Raw genomic sequence first — 23,116 nt, 5'->3', positions numbered from 1 at the left:
TCAGCTGAAAGTTGAGCTGTATCTCTAACTTTGGTATTATCACCAGAAACAAATCCTGGTATTGAAACTTTAAACTCTACTGCATCTACATGTAGAACTGTAGACTTTCCAGTGGTAGAGCTGTAAGAACTTGTACTGTTGCCTTTGTTTGAAGAAAACCAAGTATTACTGGGATGAAATGCACAGAAGGCTAATATTTTGAGTAAGAAGGTATCATCCTTGTTAAACTGCAACTCTTTGAACTATGAACCTATTTTATATTTCTTAGAAGTCAATATTCACTTTATTTAGATTAGCCTTCAAGGAGCTTTCACCTAAAAATAAATCCAGATTGGAAGAGGAGTCTCTTTCACAGTAAACCATAGTTTCTTTCATGTGCAGTAGTTCTGTGCATGGGTATATTCTGTGTTGTCTACCTTCTTTTCCAGTTGATTTTGACAATAAGTAAAAACAAAAGAGGCCTATTACTTAACTGGGCACAGAACATCTCAGTTTGCCAAAAGAATTACTTGGGAAGCAGTTACTTAAGCCATTTGAAAATTCCCGCTTGGACAAAATGAGAGGACAGACCAGGACTGTTCCTATAGTCAGTCACTGAGGCAGCCAGAAAGGCAGCCGTGCTTCTCATCTCCAGAAACTGCAGGCTCAGCTACCTTGCTTTTTACCTGTGTTTCTTGAGGAAATGATAAAACTTTGTGTAACTGCCTCAAAGCATGAGCTCCATTAGGGGGGTTGGTATTGGGGCCACAGTACAGTTGAAGGCCACATTACTTAGCTGGAATTTAGGCTTGTTCCTGCTGTTCTTGCCTACTTACATCTGAGCCTTCAAACGTCTTTATCCAGGGCAAGTACTAGTCACAGGGACTTAGGAATTAACCCACTCAGGTACAGCAGTTAATAGAAAATCCATCCAAAGCTTTGAATTTCCTAAGTCACAATACTTAAAAGCTATTTAAAACCTAGATCTCAAAATAGTGACTGTTCATGTAAGTCCTTTACGCCACTTGTAATAAACAAGAAAGCCTATTCACCATGTCTCTGTCTAGATATGCAGAACAATGGAGGGCATAAAGAAAACAGTGAAAAACACATTAAAGCATTGTTTATTTTCTTGCTTGGGAAGATACTGAACTTGTAAAATGTGTATGAGGATTTTGTTAGATAACAGAGGAGAAGTGCTGGTGGCCAGGAGAGGTCTGTAGGGGGTTTGCAATGGATCAAGTCATTACCTTATGCAATTTGCTGTGCAGAAGCTGATAAGATAATTATCTTTTTTCCTCCTAATTAAAGATAATTTTGAATTCAATCCTGTCTCCATGGGTGTTTTGGAGCTAAAATATATTTTTTGTTAAATTGCATTGGATGACTGATACTTTTTGTTGTTTTGTGGGCTCTCACACTTATTCCTTTCACCTTTTGGACAGACACAGCAGATGGCGTTTCTCAGGAGCTGTTCTCTGCAGGCCTGGTTGATGGCCATGATGTAGTTATAGGTAAATTACATTTTTGTTTGCAATTATGCTCTTGTGACAAGTTTGTGTTAAATGGATGTGAAAAAATGTTTTCTCTGATGGTGGTTTTCAGAAAATCTTTTTTGTCCTAATTTTGCTTTCATGTATGCATAGTTCAATCAACAAGGCAATTTTGATACAGGTCCAGTGATTGCTTTTAGAAGTCAGATCTCTTCAGTGGTTTGAGAAGGGTGATATAATATAGCTCACCTGAAGGATTATTGACAATTATGTGACTGAGCATTTTTGTGATAACTTCATTTTTTTTTTGTTTAACAGTGAAATGATTTATCAGTAGGATATTGCAGAGTGTGCTTTGGCAGCTCTGAAGTTAGTAAGTCTTCTGTTTGGGTTCATAGAAGGAGGAACAAAACAGTGTTCAGAACCTATGGAAATTGTATCTAGTGGTCTTATTTCTGTAATAATAAAAAAACCAAGTAATCTGAAGTGTTTTCTGGTGGCTGAAAGATGCTTCTTTATTTTTCTATTCCATGCTTAGTAATGGGTTTTGGTTTGTTTATTTTACTTGAAATTCAGTGCCTTATAAAGATGATTAATTTGGAAGTGCTTATTTATCTGCATCTTCTTCCTTTCTTCTGGATGCTCAAGACCAGTAGATGTATAGTCACCAAAATCAGAGGGTGATAGTAAATGCTAGATGAGGGAGAACTGAATTGAGGAATACAACCAAGTCAATTTTTGTGTTGTGGTCGAAATAAATCTTATCAATAGGTTAAGATTTCCTTACCAAACTCCTCAGTGGTATTGAGAGGGTTTTACAACTCCAGAAATTAATTTCTTGCCTGGAAGATTATTTAAAATACATTCTCACTGCATTTGTATTTAAACTCTTTCTGAGAGAAGCCTGTACTTTTTGCTTTTGGATGATCAGAATACAGATTAATTTTAGCTGATCTAAGAACTAAAATTCCTATCTGATCTTTTACATTTATTTCTAAAGAAAAAGTATTTTAGGAAGGCTTACAGATGGTACAAGCTGTAGGCACTCTTACAGTCACTTCTACTGCATGGTTATTTGAAGGGTTCAGGAAAGAGGAGTTGCTTGGCCTTGGTTTGTTGTCATATTAACATCCAGTATGAAAAATGTCATTACCATACTGCTGATAATATTTTTTGGTAGAATTTTTATTTAGAAAAAAATAATTTTTTTTAACTGACTAACAAAAGAATTGTTATTTGTTGGCTATCTCACCTGCCTGGGCAGTCAGGTGTTACTCTGAGTCACAGCTGGGGATGCTGCAGTGCAAATCCTGGGATCCAGTGAGAAATCTTCCCATCTTCATTTTCCCTTTGCTGCAGAGTTCTCTTTCAATGCAAAGTGTCAATACTTCTGTGAAAATGGCATCATGAATGGGATTTGTTACCATCTTGCAAGGGATATGACTGGGGAAGGGCAAATTAAAATACATGTCCCTCATGTGACAAATTCCCATCCCATAATGATAGCACTTTGGTCCTTGAATAAGCACACATATCTATTTCTATATGAAAGAACATTTTCCCTAGCAGGCTTGGTTAGAGACACTGTCTGGTTAGTGATAAAAGTTTACTTCCTATCTTAGTCCATGTTTTGAATTGCATCAGACTTTGATTTTTAGGGTTATGATGGCTCCTTCTGTATTTTCATGTTTTAACTTCTATCGTGGTACAAAAAAAAATCTAAGGAAATAAAATTTGTATAGAATGAAATGAATCAACTTATATTTATTTAATTTCAGTAATTTATATTTAGTTTATATTAATCATTATTTAGTTTATATGGTGGGTTTTTATGATGTAATTTAACTCAAGCTCCACAGGCACAAATTCTCGAGTGAATTTTTGTTATAATCTTGTGTCTGCTTGACCTGTGAAGTTTTCAAATATGTTGGGACATTTTCACCTTCCTAGAAAATTACTTCAGATTTCATATTTTGCTGAAAGAAGAGTGCTGCAAAATGTGGTTTTGCTTTTAATTAAGTAAAAAATTAAATTTGCACTTCGTTAGAATATTTCACTGTAACAGTGTAATCTTAAGTGTTTCAGTTTAAAGCCAGAGGTCATATAAGAGAGCAGATGGTGCTTAAAATGTAAATCTGCTTACAAAACTAATTTTATGTGTAAAATTACATTAGCACCTTGTTCACTCAAAATTAAAAGATTTATAATCTTCCTATCTAAGTATAGAAGAGCTTGGTTAACCATCTTCACCAGAAGAACTGGTTCCATTAGTTTCCAGATTGAAAGCAGGTGATAAATTACCTTTCATTTTTTAGCTGAAGCAGGCAGAAATTCAGCCTCTGTAACCTGAACCCTGAATAAAAACAAGGTTCTGAGATAGTTTCATGAAGGTTGTTCCTGTAGATTCTTTTCTTGGATGTTGAAACATGTAGAGACTTGGACAAAAGAGGAAGGTGAAAATACCTGTTTTTATATTGAATTCAACAATCTATTGGGATAATGGGTGATCTTGTGAAAGGACATTTAAATAGGAGTTATCAAAAGCTGTTGTGGAAAGTATGGCCAGGGCATGTGTGAACTAAAGTCGTTTGTGTATAGAATTTAACAGTTGACACCTTAAATTCTACAGAATTTGCTTCTAAACATTCATATGCTTCACCTTTTGAGTCTTGCTGGGTTTGCTTCACTTAACACAGCCTTCCCAGGAATATTGCCTTTGTGATGTACATTAAGTTCAACTACTTGTTCTGCAGAAAAGGAAAAATCTCAGCGTACGTGTTTGGTTTTGGCTCTGATGGGCTGGTTTCTTTTCCTTTAGCATTGTTTCACAGAAGGTCCCTACATAATGGAAATCATCACTGAGAATTGGTTTAAAAGCAGACTAGAGTTGGTGTTTTCAGAGGAGAGTGAGCTTTGGAGCCAGTGGTATCTTGCTGATGAGGTATTTTATGCAGTACTGAAATATCTATGTTAAATCAGATCTGGAATATTTTCAAAAATCCTTTCGAGATAATGTGTCTTTGTATGTAGTACATGTATATTAGCTGGTAAATGTTCATCAGGTAATGTTCCATTATATTTTTGATAAAGAAAACTCAAATCATATCAAAGTCAATTCTGGTGAAAATCACATAGTTGTGGTCCTACTCCACTGGTATATACAATGTGCACAAAATTACAATGAAGCCTTAGACGATAGTTAATTTTCTGGACCCTTTGCTTAAATTTCAGAACCTGAAGGTGTATTTACAGTTATTAAATTGCAGTTTATACATAACCACCACCTCCCTCCCTTCCTGAATACTGCTTAAATAAAAGCCGTCATGTCCATACCGTCAAGAAAAATGCAATTGCCCTCTACTATATTAATGTACCTTTTTAAAGATGTTTTTGTCAGAAAAGTATCTCTGAATATGTTGAGCCATGGAAGATACGCCTTCACTTTTAAATACACGTGACATAAACTACTGCTGAAAAGTCTTTGATGTTGGAGATATCCACTTAGTAACCAGAGGAAAAGCTTTTAGTCAGTTAAAAAAAAAAAAAAAAAGCTTCCTGCTGAAAGGCCTAATGTGTTTAGAAGAACCAGCTGAAAACCCAAGAGATTGTAATTTTTAATGTGGTCATACATTGAAAGCAGCAAGCTTTTTCATCAACATCTTGAATATTTTCTTAGAGGTGTGAATACAATAGATGCCATACTAGTGTGGTACAATTACTCTGGTAAGCAAATAAAACTTCAATTGGAATCTAAATTTACAACGAAAGCCCAGCATGGCTGTGGATAGGTTATTGGCCATGAGTTCAAAGAATATTTATTTGACCAAATCCAGAATAACATTATTTCCAGAGTTGTTAATTAGGAAGTAATATATCTAACATAGTATAGCAACAAAATATAGTTACCAATTAATCACAGTATTAAAGCATTTGAAATTGAAACAGCTGACTGTCTTACAGTATGATGTCTGCTGATGCTGAAGGTACATTCATACTAACGTGGAATGATGAAAAAGCACCAGCCCAGTTTGTTAGTACACTTGGCTTATGGTGGCACTGATAATCCATATTCCTAGGAAAACCATAGAATTACACAGTAAATGTCCTTTTGCTTTCCTAGGTTTTGTTCTGCATTTGCTTATACCTAGTTTTACTTTGTCTTGTTAGATTAATCATCTTTGAAACTGAATGAAGTGATGACTGTTGTTCGAGCAATTCCAGCTCATCTTACTGCAGTTAGGAAATGGGATAGAGCTGCACGAGTGGAAAACATGCTGCATATATTTTGTGCTCAAAGAGCAGTATGGGTGGGTAACTGGAATAGCACTACCATTTGAAGGCACCTTGAGTTTGTCATTTAATATCAGTAATGTCCTGAGGGGCACTGATTTTTGAAATATTTAGGAAATTTTTTAGAAGTTTTGTTTTCTTTCTTGTGGCTCAAACAGGGTGAAAAAATTGAAATTTTAGTTAAATTAAACAGTTTTATTTATTCCAAAGCTCAGTGTACCCATAAATTTTAAACTAATGAGAAAATACCTTTATAGATTCTTACCAGTTAATTTCAGCTAAATTAGATAGACTAAATACTTTGTGTTTACTTTTAATATATTCTCCAGAAAGAAAACATAGGTTTAATGAAAACCTGACTGTATTTTATGGCATTTTATAGAAATATATATGTCTTCCATATGTGTACATAACTCAGCATCTCTTTAGCAAGATATGCAAATGCATTACAAGTAGAAGAATATCTCTAAAATCCCTGGGGGCTTAAGTAAGGACTTAAATATTTCAACACATCTGGCTCATTTAGAGCTAATGCACTGAAGGGTGACTCATAATGATGAGACTGCTGGGAGTTCTGGAAACTTGAGGTGCACCTGCAGCTAATGAATTTTTGTGTCTAATTGCACCTAAGTTATTTTAGACTTCCTACGTTGGACGTAAAAGGTGCACTGAAGGAAGTGTATTGTGTGAAGCTTGCAGGTTTCATGGAAAAAAATCCCATTGTGATGAATTTTCAGTGTGGTGAAAATGTAAAGGCTCAAGGTGAAAAAAAATTGTGTTAGGTGACTAATCACCTAACTATGGCAGAACTATAAGTATGTGATACAAGAAATTCTCTAAGTGTGCAAATTATTGTTCACACGTACATATGTGTGTCCATGTGCCATAGTGAATGTGCCTGGCTTACAGGCATGATAAAATAAGTAATAATTTTTTAGTTATTTTAAAGATAAAAAAAGGTAGAATTGGCAACTGCCTTCAAAGAAAGTTCCTTTTTTTCTACCTGCAGTCCCAGGTTCCTACTTAAGTGTGGATATGGTTATTAGTGGGATTAGTTTGAGTTTTGCCTGATACAGTAATCGACAAATTCTCTGCCATACCATAGATATGATTCAAAGTTTCAAGGACTTTCCTTTCTAGTTAAGAAAAAAAAACCACAAACAACTGTGCATTTGAATCAGAAACTGCAAAAGCAGAAATGTGTGTAATGTTTCTGTATTCAATAGTAATTTACTTGCTGTTCTTTATTTCCTTGGCATTCACTTCTCTGCCAGAGGTTGGTATGTCAAAATAAGGATTTATTGAGGCTCTTCAAACTAGATGTATTCTATTTCAGAACCTAACTCCAGCACATCAGGGAGTCTTTTCTAAATATATTCTTCTTGTTTCAAGTTTCAGATACAAGGTATTGAAGTAGCCTGGCTGCTATTTCATCTTCTTAATAGTTTTGTCAGACCATTATCTATAATTCATAGCTGAACCTGGGACAGGAGGAGTTGTGAAGATCTGATAGGGAAAGGAGATTGCAAAGTAATAATATGCATAGCAGAATATGACCTGCCTTATTTCTGAATAGACCTGTATTTCATATCTAATCCAGCATTATGAAGATACTTGTTAGAGCTGTCTTCAGTATCTTGATGATTATCAAACTGTTGTCAAAACCTGTTTCTGAAAACTAGCACTTGATTTCTACATTCAGTCACGGGGAAATGATTTTCTCAACCTAGGACTCTCATTCTTTTGTATAGAGAATTTAAGAGAACAATTTACTGTAATATCTCAAGCTTGTTAAATAGCTCTACTAGCAGTGTTGGGCAGCAGGTCTAAATTTTTATTTTAAATGTTCATTTGAGAATAGACTGAGGTTTATAATGCTCATGATCATCAAAATGAAGGGGAAGTGATGAAATATGTATATACTCGTCCCTCACATTCCTAAATAATCTACTCCATTCGGCACATAAAGACTAAAGGTCTGAAATAGATAAGTACTTAATTATCCCAGTATATCCTAGTTATCCTTTTATAAGGAAAGTAGAGTATCCTTTTTCTTTGTTTACTTATCCTTTTAGTTTGTTTTAAACATGCAGTGGTTTCCCTAAGCATTTTTCACATCCTCTGGGGGAAGAAAAATCAATTTGAAATGTCAACCAACTTTTTTTTCATAAATTTCTGGGAAAAGGTACAACTTTCCAGTTGTATTTATATTTTAATTGGTCAATAAAACCAATTGTCACAGTTATGGCCTTTTCCCTTTTTTTTTTTCTCTCTTCTCAGAGACTGTAGAATCTAAAATGTTTCTGTGGGATCAGATATCCATACTAAGTAATTGAGAATTCAGGAACTTAATAATGTGTTATTGGAATTGATGCAGGTAAATTTCTAGCACTAACTTAGGTCACTTTCTCTTTGGAAACATTACTCCTGTTTCATAAAATATACTGCTTCTCTTGGGTGCGAATTTTTCCATCAGTTACCTAAAGAAAAATTACAACTTATATATTTATTTACCAATCCTCAGTTTTCCAGTTTTTGCCTGTGACCCCTGGATATCAATACTCCATGTTAATCGATCTTAATGTGAAGACATTTGAGGTCTGCTATTATTTTTAAAATGTGTTGAGATTTATCTTTTTTTTCCAGTTTGAGCAAGGGTAAATATTTAAGTCTTTATTTGTGGGTAGAAGTCAATCAGGAATATACCACCCCGATGTCTCTGCCATTCCTTTGAATAATCTAGGGTAAGTGGTTAGTTTTTAAAGCTTTGGTCCCAGCCAAGAAGTCTCTTTTCTTTTTTTTATTATTTTTCTCTTTCGGAACAAGATAGCCTGGTGCCAAATGCTGGTTAATGTCCTTGATGTCTAAAATGACATGAACCAGCCTAAACCTAGGATGTCTGTACAGAATAAGGAATGAATACGGAATTGGGGCTCAGAATCCATATGAACCACAGAGCTCAAGTGGTGTCAATAATTACTTTAAATTGTGGAAAGTTCAGGTGGAAAATGTTCACTGGGATCCCTGTTCACTGGGATGCTGTAGGAGACAATTTTCAGTCTTGGTGTTCCTTTCAAAGCAGAACTGTTTTCTTTGGCTTTCTGTTGTCCTGTACTTGCCCTCTTTAATCTGTGTTTTCTGATTAGAGGCTGCAAATTGAGCTGTTGGAAATTATCACAGTATCAAATATTGAAATGGAGATAGTTTCCACTGCCTTTTATCTATATCTACTGACTCAGCAACACACTTGGAGAATTCAGACAAATTTGTGAGCCTTAATCTCCCTTTGATAAATTCCTAATGACAGCCTCTTCATAAATAATAAATTTCTTAATGTTTTAAATGCTTCTGCCATATCAGTGTCCAATAGCTTCCTCAGAAGAGAAGCCAGGTTTGCTGCTGATCTTTCTGTTTTCCTTTATTTCTTACTTACAAGAATCATGTCTAGGTCCTTGCAATCCTCTAGCAATAAACACTTGCTGGTTAGCTGCCACAGATCTTGAAATGCTTTAGTATTTCCCTTGCTACTGAGCAACATAAACTGAAGGGAATTTTTCAGGAGCATCCTGAATGGTTGATCTAATGGAATCACATTACACCTAAGTGACCTTTTTGATCTCTCTTCAAAGAGCCCTTTAATCTTTCAAGGCAGACAGTTGGTGAGCTTTTAGATAATAATGAGAGAGACAGAGATCTGGAGGAACCAAAAGCTCTAAACATTGATTGTTTCCATTGTCTGCATAATATACTATAATCCAGCACTAGCTATGTTTTAAAACTTCGTTTTCACTTCATTCTGAACTTGAAAATGCATGAAAATCACAGTATAGTATGAAATATAAATGAATGCATAGATTGCAATGAACCTCTTGCAATATGTGAAACGGCCTCAAGAGCGTGCATAATAAATTCAGCCCTTTGGAGGAAAACCCTACCAGTAGCTGAATTTTTAGGAGTGATAATTCCACTGAAAAGTATTCCCTGCTACTCAGGCACCCTTCATCCTAAGGCCCATACAGGAGAACACAGCATTAATCCTCAAACTTGCAGACTCCCAAGGCAGTTAATTATGGTGAGCTCTGTGTATCAGATGAAAATGGTAAAATAACTGCCTACTGTTGGGGAAGAGGTAATATTTGAAACAATCAGCAGGAAAGCCAATAAATCTGTGGAGGTTTCAGCTTGTCTTCTCTAACAGCCGTACTGTTGATGAAGTAGGGAGCAGTTGAAGGTAGCTATTTTTTATAGACTGAGTTTTAGACTACATAAAAAATATTTCACTTTTAACTTATTAAAAATATTTTTCATTTTCTCCAAGGTTATAATTTTTCTCTCTTTTTTTGGTGACAGTAATTTTGTGCCTGAATAATACTTCCCTTTCTTCATATCTGAATTTCAAGATTACAATATGCAATAGCTTTGCAAACTATTGAACCTAAGCTTGAGTTCATGAGCTATTTCCGAGGTTGCCCATCCATTCTTTGAAAAATGGAAAAGCAGATGAATCATTATTCTTTTGAGAGCACCCCAGAAATATCATCTGAAGCTTTAGATTCTGCTTGTGTCTGTGTTTATGCCAGATGGCTCTGGCTTAGTTGGCTGGGTGGGCATTGTACTGGAAATTGTTTAACTGTATTTCATATAGCTTTATTTACTGTCTCATTAATTTTAACTTTTCCAGAAGTTTTCCCTCTTCAGAAGCCATTAGGGTTAAATTTCATGCCGTGTTAAGAATTTTAAGTAACCAGAGAGCTTTGTCACATCACAGGAGCAAAACAGCTATTTGAGACTGCCCAAAATATGCTTATTCTCTTGTATTTGTAAGATCTTGAAGGTGGCCTTTTTTTGTTCTGTTATCTCATGTCAATCACTCAATAGAACTGTAAAAAAAACCAAAACAAGTTTAAAAGTGTAACATATGTAATTGGCCAAAACTGTAATATATCAAAGTGTAAGTAATTTGTATTATATACATACCAAAAGCCTCTAGTTATGTGGGGCTTTTCATTTATTCCCTCTGCAATTAGAAGCCTGTGTTGTGTATATTTATATGCTGGGTTTGACCTTTTCTCCTATTGCATGTTCTGCAAGTGCAGACACTTATTTTGTCAGGGTGGCACAACCATTTGTCACTGAGCAAAACCTGCAAAAGAACCTGGAATGATTTGTGGTGTGTAGGTTGATTACATGTCCTTCAGAAGCCTTCTGAAGAAAGCGAACAGCACCTCATTTATTGTTGTAAACAACAAAAAGCTTCTTGTCCTAACTGCTGCTAATGTTTGAAGAGAGCTTTTGCTCCAAGGCATGATTTGAAGTATACTCTATTTACCTGAGGTTACTGCTGGCAAAGATTTTTCCATCACCACTTAATTTTTTCTTGTTCATGTTTCTTCTTCTGACTTTTATAGGTGCATGGCCATAACATATTGAGAAAACACTGCAAAATAAGGTTGAGTACAGAATATTTAGATCTTGTAGAAACAGCGAATTCCCAATAGGATTTTAATTATCAATTAATGCTGCTTGTGGGCAAGCTTATCTATGAATTTCACAAGTACAACATCCAAAGCATGTCTTCAGAGTATTTCAAAGAGAAATGGCTTTGTCAATAGCAACTGTAGTATGCTTAACTTAGAGGTAAGGTGTAAAGAGACATATATTTTACAGTACTCTTCACTTTTCCAAATAATTTAAGTATCAGTGGAAAAAACAACTCCTGCCTCTCTAGAAAGTCCTAGTTTGAAACTCCTTTTCACTTTAGGGAGAGTGTTACTGTATTAAATTGACTTTGTTCACCAACTTGCAATACAAGAATTGTTGGGACTGTGGGGTGGGGAAAGGTGGTGAGAATGGGATGGTTATTTTCCTCATTATTGTTTGCAGATGTGATTGGTTTAATTTAGAAACTTTAGTCTCATTTGTTGTATTTAAGCCAAATTAGAACTTAGCATGTGAACTGTACTAGGAGGGTTAGTGAGCCTTGGCCTAGTAAATAATTTTCCTGAATGAAAAGAGCCTAAATCCACTAGCTGGGGGAGATTTTCGTCAATACAGCTTAATAGTTCCACTTAAAAATAATTATGTTTTTTTACTTGCCTGAAGTGACCAGTAATTCTGAATAGGGCTGGACAGTAACAGCAACTGCTTGTAAGTGAAAATATTCTTTACTGTCATGTGTGTATGCCTGGCATTAATTTTTTGGGTGCCTTGGTAGAAATTTGCATATGGAGTGGTCCAAACAGTGTAGGTTTAGTAATAGTCCTAAATTTTTAGAAACATAATTTTAGGAGTAGTAAGTCAGCTGCTGAAAATGATAGCTTAGTTTAATTGCATTTAAAGTAGGATGAGTATTCAGCTGTAGAGTATGTTGTACTTCTAATTCTGAGGATATTTTCACTGTATGGGATCCCCAAACCTTCTGGAGAAATAACTGGGACTGCAGGCATTCAGGAAGGAATTTCATCTGCTTGGATGGCTCTTACTGCCACTGCTGCAGGCTTTGTTTCCAGTGGAAGTTACCTAAACTAGGGATGCCATGGACACCTGTAGTTTATGGGTTATGTTCTTCTTAGCTGACTTCATCAGGCTCCAAAGGATTTCAGTTACCACTTGAACCCAGATCTCAAACATTTTAGGTACAGAGGGACACATCCAAAGCTATGTATTTACTGAGGTCCTAGAAGGTTTGGCTTGCATTAAGGTGAAAAGAGTAATGATTGTCTCATCTCTAAAGCTAATGAACTATATTTTAGAGTTTCCTGAAATATTGACTTTAGGTATCCAGATTCAGACAGTTGCCTCTAATTTTTGCCCTTGTGGTCTAAATAAGGGCAAGACCTAGCAAAACAAAAGCAAGGAGTTAGAAAAATGAAAAAGATACCAGCAGGATGATATGGTTTTGCTAGGTAAGTATGTGCAAATACTTGGCTCCTAGTTGATGATAATTATATATGCTTTCAGATATTGCAGAAAGAATTGGCTTTTGGGAGTATTTGCATTTGCAGTGGATTGATTGACTGTGATTAATGACATTATTTTCGCTAAATGATTTCTATTGCCTTTCTGTTAGGGCCAGAAAATGTAAAACACAGTACTAAAGTCAGAGGTGAAATACTAGTTGTGCTTGAAAATGCTGAATACTTACAATTAAAATTGAAAAGATCTCTTCGTAGGAAACTGCAGGTATGACTATTCTAAATGTAAACTTGTATTCTAAAATTATGGACTCTTTATAGGTATGCTTTCTCATTTTCAAGCATAGCCTGAAAATATATGACATTTCTCCCTCAAATCCTCCTAATTGTCTATTTGATTAAATATGTCCTACTCTAGTTATGGTCCATCAGAAAAACAAAAATAACATGTAATTAATATATAAAAGTTTCTGACTTCAGTTCATATTAAAAGTAAAGACAAGTGAATAAATAAAACTGTGTCCCTGGAGCCTTTTACTGAACACTGTTCTCAGCTTTCTTTAGGTATGATAACCGTCTAAAATACCACTCATTTCTGATACAGTGTTTAAGTAACAATAACAAAGTAATTAACATCAACTATTTACATATATTGAAAATCTAATTTTGCTATTTTTACTTGGAATTTTTTAATCTGTTCCCTGATAAAGAATCAATCAGCAGCAGGAAGGGTTAGAGTTTTTAAAGACTTTGTTACTACCTGTGACATCCTTGATGCCGCTTACCCGACTGTGTGCTAGTTCATTAAAACACTTGCTGATTGGGGCTGCTGTTTGCAAATGCAGTAATAATACCTTTGCCAGTAACTGCCTAAGGGCAGCTGGAAGGTTTTGCTCCCGGGGGAATAGCCCAGCAGCATGCTGACTTGCCTTAGCTGTTCCACAGCTGATCAACATTAAATTAAAGGCTGACCCTCCTAAAGATGTGCATGCGCTTGAAGCTCTTATTTTTGTAACATTTTATTTAGGTGAAGTTAGAAATCTTTGGATTTAGGACCCAATGCCTATCTGCTTTTGTAGCACTGTCTTCATTTCAATGAAGGTGAATCATTCATCTTCATTCTAGGTGGAGAATTTTTATTGTTTTTTGTTGGTTTTGTTTTGGTTTTGTTTTTTTTTTTAAGATATGTTTTACAGAGATTTGGATAAAGTAGAGCTGCCCTTGAGTGCATGATTGTATTTTATAAATTTTTAAGACATGAAAAATTGAAGCTATTCTATCCTGGCTTCAGGAGATATGAGGCTGAATGTTCCTAAGATTCTAAATATTAATTGTAATGAAAAGCATTATATGTATTTGCATGTATTTTATCAGGTAGGAGGTATTGCAGTAAAATCAACTTAAAGACTGTGGAAGTGAATTGCATGACTAAAATAAAAACTGTTTAGAATTACTCGAATAAAGAAGTTTATGAATAATGAAGCTTTAAAAACGAAAAGGCTTCCTATTGTCGTGCTTGTAGTTGAGTTCATTTAACTGTGAAGGTTAATTCTTTTCTTTAAAAAAAGTGTTCTGTAGAAAATATTCCTTATGCTTGCTTTTAAGTTCTGTTTTTAGTTTCAAACACACTTTCATCTACAGTTAAATTTATTACAAGTATATAAACAATCTTTGATGCCATTTTAATTGTATAAATAAAATGAGGCCCACAGAAAATTGATTTTCATTTAACAGTGGTAGATTGGCCAAATTGTTTACTTCTCCAAATTCACTAGACATTGTACTTCCCCTGTGAGGTGAATTTCTGTTATTACAGAGTGGATCATTAATGATCAGGCACAGTGGGAGTGAAAGTGTTGTCATCACAATGTTAGAAGATGGAGGAAGCAGAAATCTAACTTTGTAGCAGTAGGACATGGAATGTGCAAATGTTTGGTGTGTATCTTCCACCATATGAATTATGTGGAAATAATTATTTATGGGCAGCACCTACTTTCTTGCTTCTCTGCTTTATGGTAGTTACCTAGACAGTGTACTAAGAAATGGCTGCTACTTAATACCTGCTCATTTCCTTTATATGATCTTGTTTAAACAGCTCTGCCAGGTGCGAAATATTTATCTCATGCTCATATCCTGTTGATGACATTTGTGCTCATACATCAGTCTTGAACAAAGGCCCTTAATGATTTGGTCTGATTTAGTTCAGGATCTGTGGCTGTAAAGTTGGGCAGCCTGTTTAGTAAACATACAAAGCTGAAAGCACACATTGAGTTATTTTTTGGTCAAGATTAATGTAGCAATATCGTTAAAACAGACCAATTAAAAATGTAACTCAGGTATTTTGATAGAAAAAGTGTTTATTAATTTTCTGCATTCTCCTCTGTTTTCAAAGAGTAAATTGTTTCCTTCTTGCTATTTTTTTACAGCATACAGCTTCCTTTTCTGGACACTCAAGCTCTGTTCGTCCAAAGTGTTTATTACTGTTACTTGAGAAATCTAGATCATGTTTTCTAAGAGAGTAGTTTGAAGATCAGATCTTTTTATGTCACTCTCATAATTTACCTTTTTTGTTTTGGTTTGCTTTCTTTTTTTTTTTTTCCTGCTAGTGAGCTGTAACATATCATCTGGAGTTGTGTTAATGCCAGCCCAAGGGAGAAAAGCACATGCATAAAACCAGTTAGAGGGGACAGAGAGCTCAGTGTTCTGCCAGAAGCTGATGCTGATAGTGACCCTGGCTATAGCAGAAACATGATATAAATCATGCCAGCCATCAATTTATCCTTGCCTGTGTGATTCTCCCATCCTTCTTGCATTTGCATTTGGGTGATTGCTAACTGTTTATGGAATAGATGAAACTGAAAATTAGTAGATTTTTTCTGTTATTTGATTTTCAGGCACATTGTTCCCCTGAATCAGTTCACATAGCCACAAAATATCAGTAACCAAGAAAGAAAGGAAGTAGGATTTATGGCAGCCCACTGCCCTCTGAAACAACAGCTAGAGAGTTATTAAATGATTCAAGTGGTAATTTACAGACATGTATATGTGTAGAATTAAGTAGAAGATTCAACAAAAGGCTTGATGTCAAGTTGAATGCAATTTTCTGTAAATCATATTTTTTTGTCTTTTACAGTTGCTGCTAACTTACAGAAGATAGTAGATGATCCAAAGGCCTTGAAAACATTGACTTTTAAGCTGGTAAGTAAAAGCATCAATGGAAGAAACAAATAAATAATCACAATTTTCATGTAAAATCTGGGTTCTATCTCAGTTACAGCTATTCTGTTGAATAAATGTGTTGACAGATAAAGTGACTGAAATTGCCATGTTTTGGAGAAAAAGCTTAAGCCGTTTTTTGACAGGACAGCTCCATAACTGCATGGGGAAGGAAGTTCAGTCACATGAGTTGTGAGGCAGGCTGAGGTTTAGGTGAGAAGCTGCAGCAAGAAAACCCCTTGGAAGAACTGCAGAAACAAGTAAAGCAGAGAAAACTGTAATAGCTAGGTAAACACTCCTTCACCCCCACCACCCTCTACCCTGGCTGAAGTGTCGTCTGCTGATGGACATACTGTTCCAATCCCATTTTTTCCAACACCTGCCCCCATTTTTCTTGCATGCAGGTCACCTTCTCCACTGCTTGCTCCTTAGTTCTTTTCCCCTTCTTTCAGTTGACCATCCACACCTGCAAGTTGGTCTTTCTCCCACTGTATTTCATTGCTGTTTCTCCTTCTCCATCTCTTCCTATCTTTTGTATGTATTTCATCAGACCCTTGGTTGGGGCTTAGGACTCATTTCTGTGCTGTATTTTGTACATTGGACCATAGGTCCTTAATTCAGGTCAATTTTCATCATAGCATTATAGATTTAATTTAATATTAATAAATTTGCATTGCAAAAACTTGAGTCAGAATTGATGTGCTGTGTTTGTTTTTATTTCTTGTTAAAATTAAGTTGAAGAATGTATATACCTGAAGCTATTGAACTATTAGTTATGTAAATACCAGTTAGCTTTCAGCACCTTTTGCTGAGAGTGACTCAGTCATATGAAAGACTAGACTTAATGTCTGTTAGATAAGCAGGACTCAAGAATCACAGCTTTGTTTATAAAAGCAGCTGCTGTAGAGAGACATTTTTAGACCTAAATGATGATGATGTATTAATTCAGGACTCTTCTTCCCATTTCATTCTTTATACAGATCTAAGGAGTTTTAGCTGACTCATTTGAACTCATTTTTCCTCTACAGTCCAGTAAAATCCCCAGAACTTCCACATTTCTTGTGAGGAGGGGTCGGGCTAGGGGAATAAAGACATGTAACTCAACTTCCTTTCTTTCTCTGGCCTTTGCTATAAATATAGCTTAAAAGCTAATACTTCTCTTTTTGCAGCTGATCTGTGCTCTTGCTCTCTAAACATCTGACTTGGCTTTATTGTATAGTAAATGGCATCTCACCAAGAGCATTTAGATAGCAGATACTCCAGAGGCTCTGCAGAAGCCTGGGTTTCTTGTTCCCACATTTAAAATAGAGGCTTGTGATTCCTAAACATTATATCCTGTAGTATCCAGGTTATATATGTTGAAAACAAATATATATGTTGAAAATTTAGGCTGGGGTATTTTTTCCTATTTTTTTGTGATTCAGTTGGGTTTATTGCTGGGGTTCAATGTCACATAGAATTCCAGATTCCAGTGTGTGAATGCTGCTATCATCCTGCTCCTTACCATAATCAGAATTAATAGACAATCCAAAATCAATGCCTTTGTCCTTGCTGTAGGTAAGTTCTGCTGGATAGGTAGAAATTCTAGAGGTTAATTTTTAACCTTAGTTTCTTCCTCATACTTTTGACCTAGGTTTCCTGCACTAGTTCCTATTTTGATGAGGAAAAGACCATAACAAGAAGTATCCTAGTTTATTTTTCTCCTTGGATTAAGTTATGTTCTGCTTCTCCTATTTCTGTATTGTATAGTGGTGTTGCTAAATTAATTTTTGCCTATTAGAACTCTTTTATATCTTTGTATGCACTACTGGGTCTTTGTTACCTCTTAGCAAGATCTCACTTAATTTGACAGCACTTGTATACAGCTTGATTACAACACATTTTGTTGGTGAATATTTAATGGAGATTAAAGGTCTAAATGTAGCTAATCCTATATCCATTCAGAAAATTCAACTGAAAAATATTCCTTAGTCTAGGATTAGTTGCTGGCATTTCTGGACGGGGAATCTGGTTAGTATCTCACTGCTTAAAGTTTGCTGGTATTTTGCTGGTATATAATATTTTGTATTCAAACAGCAAGCATGTTCATCTTAAGGGCAAAAAAGGAACAGTTTATGTTGTAACTACTTTTGTATTTAATTATTACCGAAATAGTAAAGAAAATTTTTAAGGTGAGGCGCCTGGATGGCAGGGGTTGGATTCCCCCTCTTGCATGTTTTTAAACAATGTGTCTTTGCTCTTAAAAATTATGTCATTCTGCAGAACATATGTAGTATTAAATATCCCTATTTAATATATAGTATTAAATATCCCTAGTTGTCTAACACAGATTGAAAACTTCCCTGTAGGATCCAGCTGTCCACACTTTGGGAAGGAGACTGCTTTAATACACAAATAATCTTGGAAACACTAAATTATTGCACAGCATAATTTGCATTTTGTGTAAGGACCTTGCACATGAAAAAGGTGGGGGAAAACCCATTAATGACAGAGTGTGTTCAGTCTCTACTGAATACTTTAAGGTTGCAGTTTCTGTATCGTATTTGTATTTATGCTAAGCACAAAATCTAAATTAATAGATCCCAGGTGCATTAAATAGACATATTTATTGTTAAGGAAGGCATTTAAAAGTCTATATGCATGTAGATATGTTGTTTAGCATGGCTTTGAGAAGATTGATAGCTAGCTAGAGTGTACAATGATGTTAGTAGTATTAGCACTTTCTAGCATTAAATTTAGGTGCAAAATTCAAACTCCATTTATTTGGTAAATTCCCAATCCAATCTGAATAGTAACCAAGAGTGATCTCAGACCTCTCTCTAACTTGCTGCTTCTGTGTAGTAACAGCTGTGAAATACTATCTGAGGAGAGAACTTCAGTTCTCAAAGTAAACTTGAAGGAGTAGCCTGATGTAATGCTTCCACAAGTGTCAACACAGTTTTATTTCTGGTCATGAAAATTCAATGGATTGTGTCACATAGTGCACCTTGTATGCACAATCTGACAGGTCTTTACCTTACAGTGCATGCTCATGAACCAGTTCTAGTAAAGGGCTCAACTGCTGCTATTGCAAAAAAGGATCAAAAGCAGTTTTATAGGGTGAACCAATTGTTCTGTTGGGGATATTTTGTGATATGCAAAAGAATCTGAAGGCATCTGTCATAAGTAAGTTAGCGTTGCACACTTTTAATCCAATTCTATTAGTATTTTGACTTATCTACCATGCAGGTTAAAATGTATAAACCCCTTTATTTAAAATGTCTACATACGCAAATTTTGTGTTTAAAAATCAAAACATAAAAATGCTTTGCTTCCAGCCTATTTTTTTCTAAAACAGACCTAAAGTAATAGTTTAGTCCTGAGCAAAGTGGTTTTATATTCTAATTGTTATATATGAAAAATGAACTGATCGCTTGTGCCAGTTTGTTTTGTGACAGGCTTTACTGAAGAATATAAACTGTACAGTTTTAAGTACTAGATTGTACTGATAAGAGGGAGCTGTCCTTTTGCAAATATTAGTATGTACTCTTTGTAGACTGCTTCAATTTCTTGTTTAAAAATTCAGCTGTTTGCTATTCCAAACTCACTTCCTGGCTGGACTCATGAGACATTTGCTGTGTTCAGTGGTAAAAAGTGGATTCTATACATGTATATTAGACGCTCTTTATGAGTGAAAACTATTTACTTCCAGGAAAAAGCAAATTTGGCTCCAGTCTGGAAAGTTTGGCTTAAAGAATTTGGGTATTTCAGTGTCCATTTTCCAGTATTTTTTTTCAATAATTTTTAATATTGACTACAGGAGTTTGCTAAAATTAAGGATGCAATTGGTTGACACTGACAGAGGCCACATGAAGCAGTCTGAAAGATTTTCTTCAATCAAGCTGTTTGCTGACTGGGCAATATGGGGAAACTTTATATCCTGGCTGTCAAATGCTCCTTTGTAGCGTGATATACTAAACATTTCTGTTTGTACTTGCAGGCCTCTGGCTGTGATGGCACTGAGATTCCTGATGAAGTGAAACTGATTGGTTTTGCTCAGTTAAGTGTCAGCTGATGTCTGTCCCTTGACCCCGAGCCGAATTGTGAGATTGCGAAAAAGCCAGCTTAGATGCAAAGGAAAATTAATGCACCACACACTGAGTTCTGCTTCATTATCTAGCAATTCACAAAGTCAGAACAAGCAAAGCCCACAGCTACACCGCTGCTCTTAACGTTCAAAATGCTCCTAAATGTCTCTTAGCAGTTGATTTGGATTCCCCCTAAGTGAAAAGCCTGTGGAAATGCTCTCAGGTGGCTGTATTTATTGGTTACAAAAGGAACTTTCTATCAAGCTTACTTCTTTCATAGACTTTGAGTGATACTATTTTACCTGTACTTGTGGTTGATAATACTGCCTCTGTTCTGTTACATTTAGAAATTAACATACATATAAAAGTTTAGAAATATTAGCCAACTTGAATTCTAGATTTAAAAATGACTGTGAATTTTATTTTTCATATATTTATGCATTACATATTACTAGTAATAAGAAAATGATTTGACTTGATTATGTGCTATTTGCAGTTAATCTCCCACTATTTAAAAAAAGTTTCAGGTATGTCTTTTCAGTATTTGGTAACTTCTAGGGTTCTTCTGGAATAATTTGATTTGGCATTAGCAAGCTTTTGTTGGTTGTGTGTCAAAAAAACAGTCCACAAACTCATCATCAAGGGCGTGGGAGGTGCCTTGCAGATATTAATGTATTAAGAATGTGCCTGAGGCTGCTTATATAAATAATCTCCATTTTCTAGAAGTACCATACATATGGTACAATATATAAAAATATATATAGTTATATGAGCAAGGAGGGTATGTACAGTAGCAAAGGTGTTAACAGTATTTTGACTATGCTTTATTGGGGAGTCTACGAGCTAGAACTACTGTGAACTGTTGTTAAGGTAGAACGCTTACTGTGTCCATCTCTGATCTGACTTACCCTTAATGATAGAAACCAGTTTCATACAGGTAAATAAAAACTTGAAGAATGGAACTGAAGCTTTATTTGAAGTTCTGCAAAATACCAAGGTGGAGTGAAAATAATAGGGCTTTGTGCAATGATCAAGTAAAACTCTGTTACAAAGACAACACTTCGACCCAAGTAGTCCTCTGCTTAACCTGTGACATAGACGTTTTGGAGATAGGGAACCTTAGAAAGACTTCTGCATTTGGAGATGTGTTTCTCAGAGGTTACACTTTAAACTACTTCCTAGTTACTCCTAGATAAGTGGCAGCTCTTTAATGTACTGAAAACGGCAAATATATATTGTTAAGAGAAGTTATTTATAATGTCATAATCGTTGAGGTGTTCTAGAACTATTTGCATACAACTCAATGTAATCCCATCCCATCCTACTGTTTACATGATGATTATTCCAAGATGACTGCAAAGGTTAAAAAAATAAAATTAAAATAAAGATGTATTGCACAGATTGATTTGTCCTTTGAATTTCCATGCTCTGAGTGGATTACAGAGTGGTTATTAGAAAAGGCCGCTGCCCTTACTTGGTTTTGGGAGGAGGAGAGGAAATGCTGCTTACGCTCTCGGGGTAGAGGGTTGCTTTCTCTCCTTGCTCTCCCGCGCTTTGCAGAAGCCATTTTTAAGGCTCCCAAGGGGTTATTTCAAGAAATCAGTGGTTTTCCCGGGGCAGGCCCCGTGTGCTGCTGGTCTGCGTGGGCGGAGAGTGGCAGGGCCCGGCCTGGGCTCGGCGGCCCAGGTGAGGCGCGTTGGGGCCGGCCAGGCCCCCTGGGGCGGGTGGTGCCCGCGGAGCTCTTGGTGGGCGAGCCCCGGGCCTGGGCCGGTGAACAGCCGGGTAAGTGAGCCTTTCTACAGGGGCCTGGGCCGGCCAACAGCCGGGTAAGTGAGCCTTTCTACAGGGGCCTGGGCCGGCCAACAGCCGGGTAAGTGAGCCTTTCTACAGGGGCCTGGGCCGGCCAACAGCCGGGTAAGTGAGCCTTTCTACAGGGGCCTGTGTCCGGCGAGCACAGGTAAGCGAGCCTTGCTGCAGGGGCCCAGGCCCGGTGTCTCTGGCCCCGGCGGGGCTGCGGGCCCTGGGCAGCCTCGGCTGTGCTGTCAGAACGCAGCGCGTCCGCCTGCGGGGCAGGCTGCGAGCCGGCAGCTGGGGATTCACCTTTGTGCCAGAGTGTGAGCAAATAAAACATTCACCTGAAATGTGCACGTACCCGTGCCCCAGGTGATGCCCTGCAGCACTGCGATGGGATTATTTTTATGTATTTTAATGTACTTTTCTCTAAGCATTGCGCCGTTATTGACCGATCCACCTGCAGAGTAGTTAGAGCCGCTACAATACTTTCTCAGACTAAGTGAATGTTCAGGGAAGCTTCTTGGTTTTGCCATTCTAGAAGAAGAAGTGGAATATGTATAGAATATGTATTTGGATGAAAATCATGTTCTACTTGCTATACACCTCCCCAGAAGCTGGGAGAAAGTGTTGGGATATGAGTAGCAACTGTCAAAAGTGCTCATCTGCTGTGCTGGTTGGGGCTGCAGGAGGTATCTAAATAAAGAATGTAATGCTTTAATTGAGGCACTCAGCACTATTGCACCAAGATAAAGTCGTAACAGTTGTTGCTCACTTGTGGTCTGATGCAGAAACATGGTGATGTTTCTGTGGTTCAGTGAGGCAGCAAATTTGTGTGGCTCTGTTAACACAGCCGTGTTGGGTTTTAAAAGTTCTTTCTTGTTTTTACTGCTAAGATATTGTGTATAAATACAAATTGAACAAAATGCATTTTTAAAACGTAGAAAGAAAGGGTAATTAAAGCTTTAGTGTGTTAAAACAACGTTTATAAATAGTTTATACTTTTAGGATATAAAGGTAAAAAAAGGTGAAAATGTACAGTACTGCAGTAGAAAGCAGTGAGCAAGCTACGAGTAGAAGTAGTACGAGTGTTTCTTTATTATCATATACAAATCCTTTGCTGAATAATAAGGGAGAAGAGAAAACTAGGAGCTATTAATTGGTTCACATTTACATGAAAAGCATTGAGAAGCTGGGTGAAAGTCTTATATGGGTGACATGACTTGCCCCCCAAAATAGTGGTAGTGCTGGTGTTGCTGGTTACAGCACCTGTCTTGTTTGAAAGAAAAGGTCTCTAATTAATGAGGTGAAGCGGGAACAGGGGAGCTACCATGTAGCTGTCTCTAAGGCCAGGAAAATAAGGCTT

General features: G+C 36.4%; 1 protein-coding gene across 3 annotated transcripts in view; it reads left to right on the top strand.

Annotated features, from left to right (window-relative positions):
• Positions 1-21,361, top strand: part of STK39 (serine/threonine kinase 39) — an 83,318-nt gene extending 61,957 nt beyond the window's left edge. For 2 of the 3 annotated variants that reach the window (XM_058840552.1, XM_058840554.1), the window contains exons 15-17: positions 1,425-1,493; positions 15,810-15,874; positions 19,872-21,361. In XM_058840552.1, coding sequence (XP_058696535.1) covers positions 1,425-1,493; positions 15,810-15,874; positions 19,872-19,946 — 209 coding nt within the window. In that variant the 3' untranslated portion in view covers positions 19,947-21,361. The remainder of the gene's footprint in view (positions 1-1,424; positions 1,494-15,809; positions 15,875-19,871) is intronic. The other variant, XM_058840553.1, reaches the window with a different exon arrangement.
• Positions 21,362-23,116: the final 1,755 nt, after the last annotated feature.

The sequence above is a fragment of the Poecile atricapillus genome, chromosome 5 (genome assembly GCF_030490865.1).
Source record: "Poecile atricapillus isolate bPoeAtr1 chromosome 5, bPoeAtr1.hap1, whole genome shotgun sequence".
NCBI classification, from domain to species: Eukaryota; Metazoa; Chordata; class Aves; order Passeriformes; family Paridae; genus Poecile; species Poecile atricapillus.
Note: the sequence above shows the minus strand (reverse complement) of the source record. Positions and strands in the feature narration are given on the sequence as shown.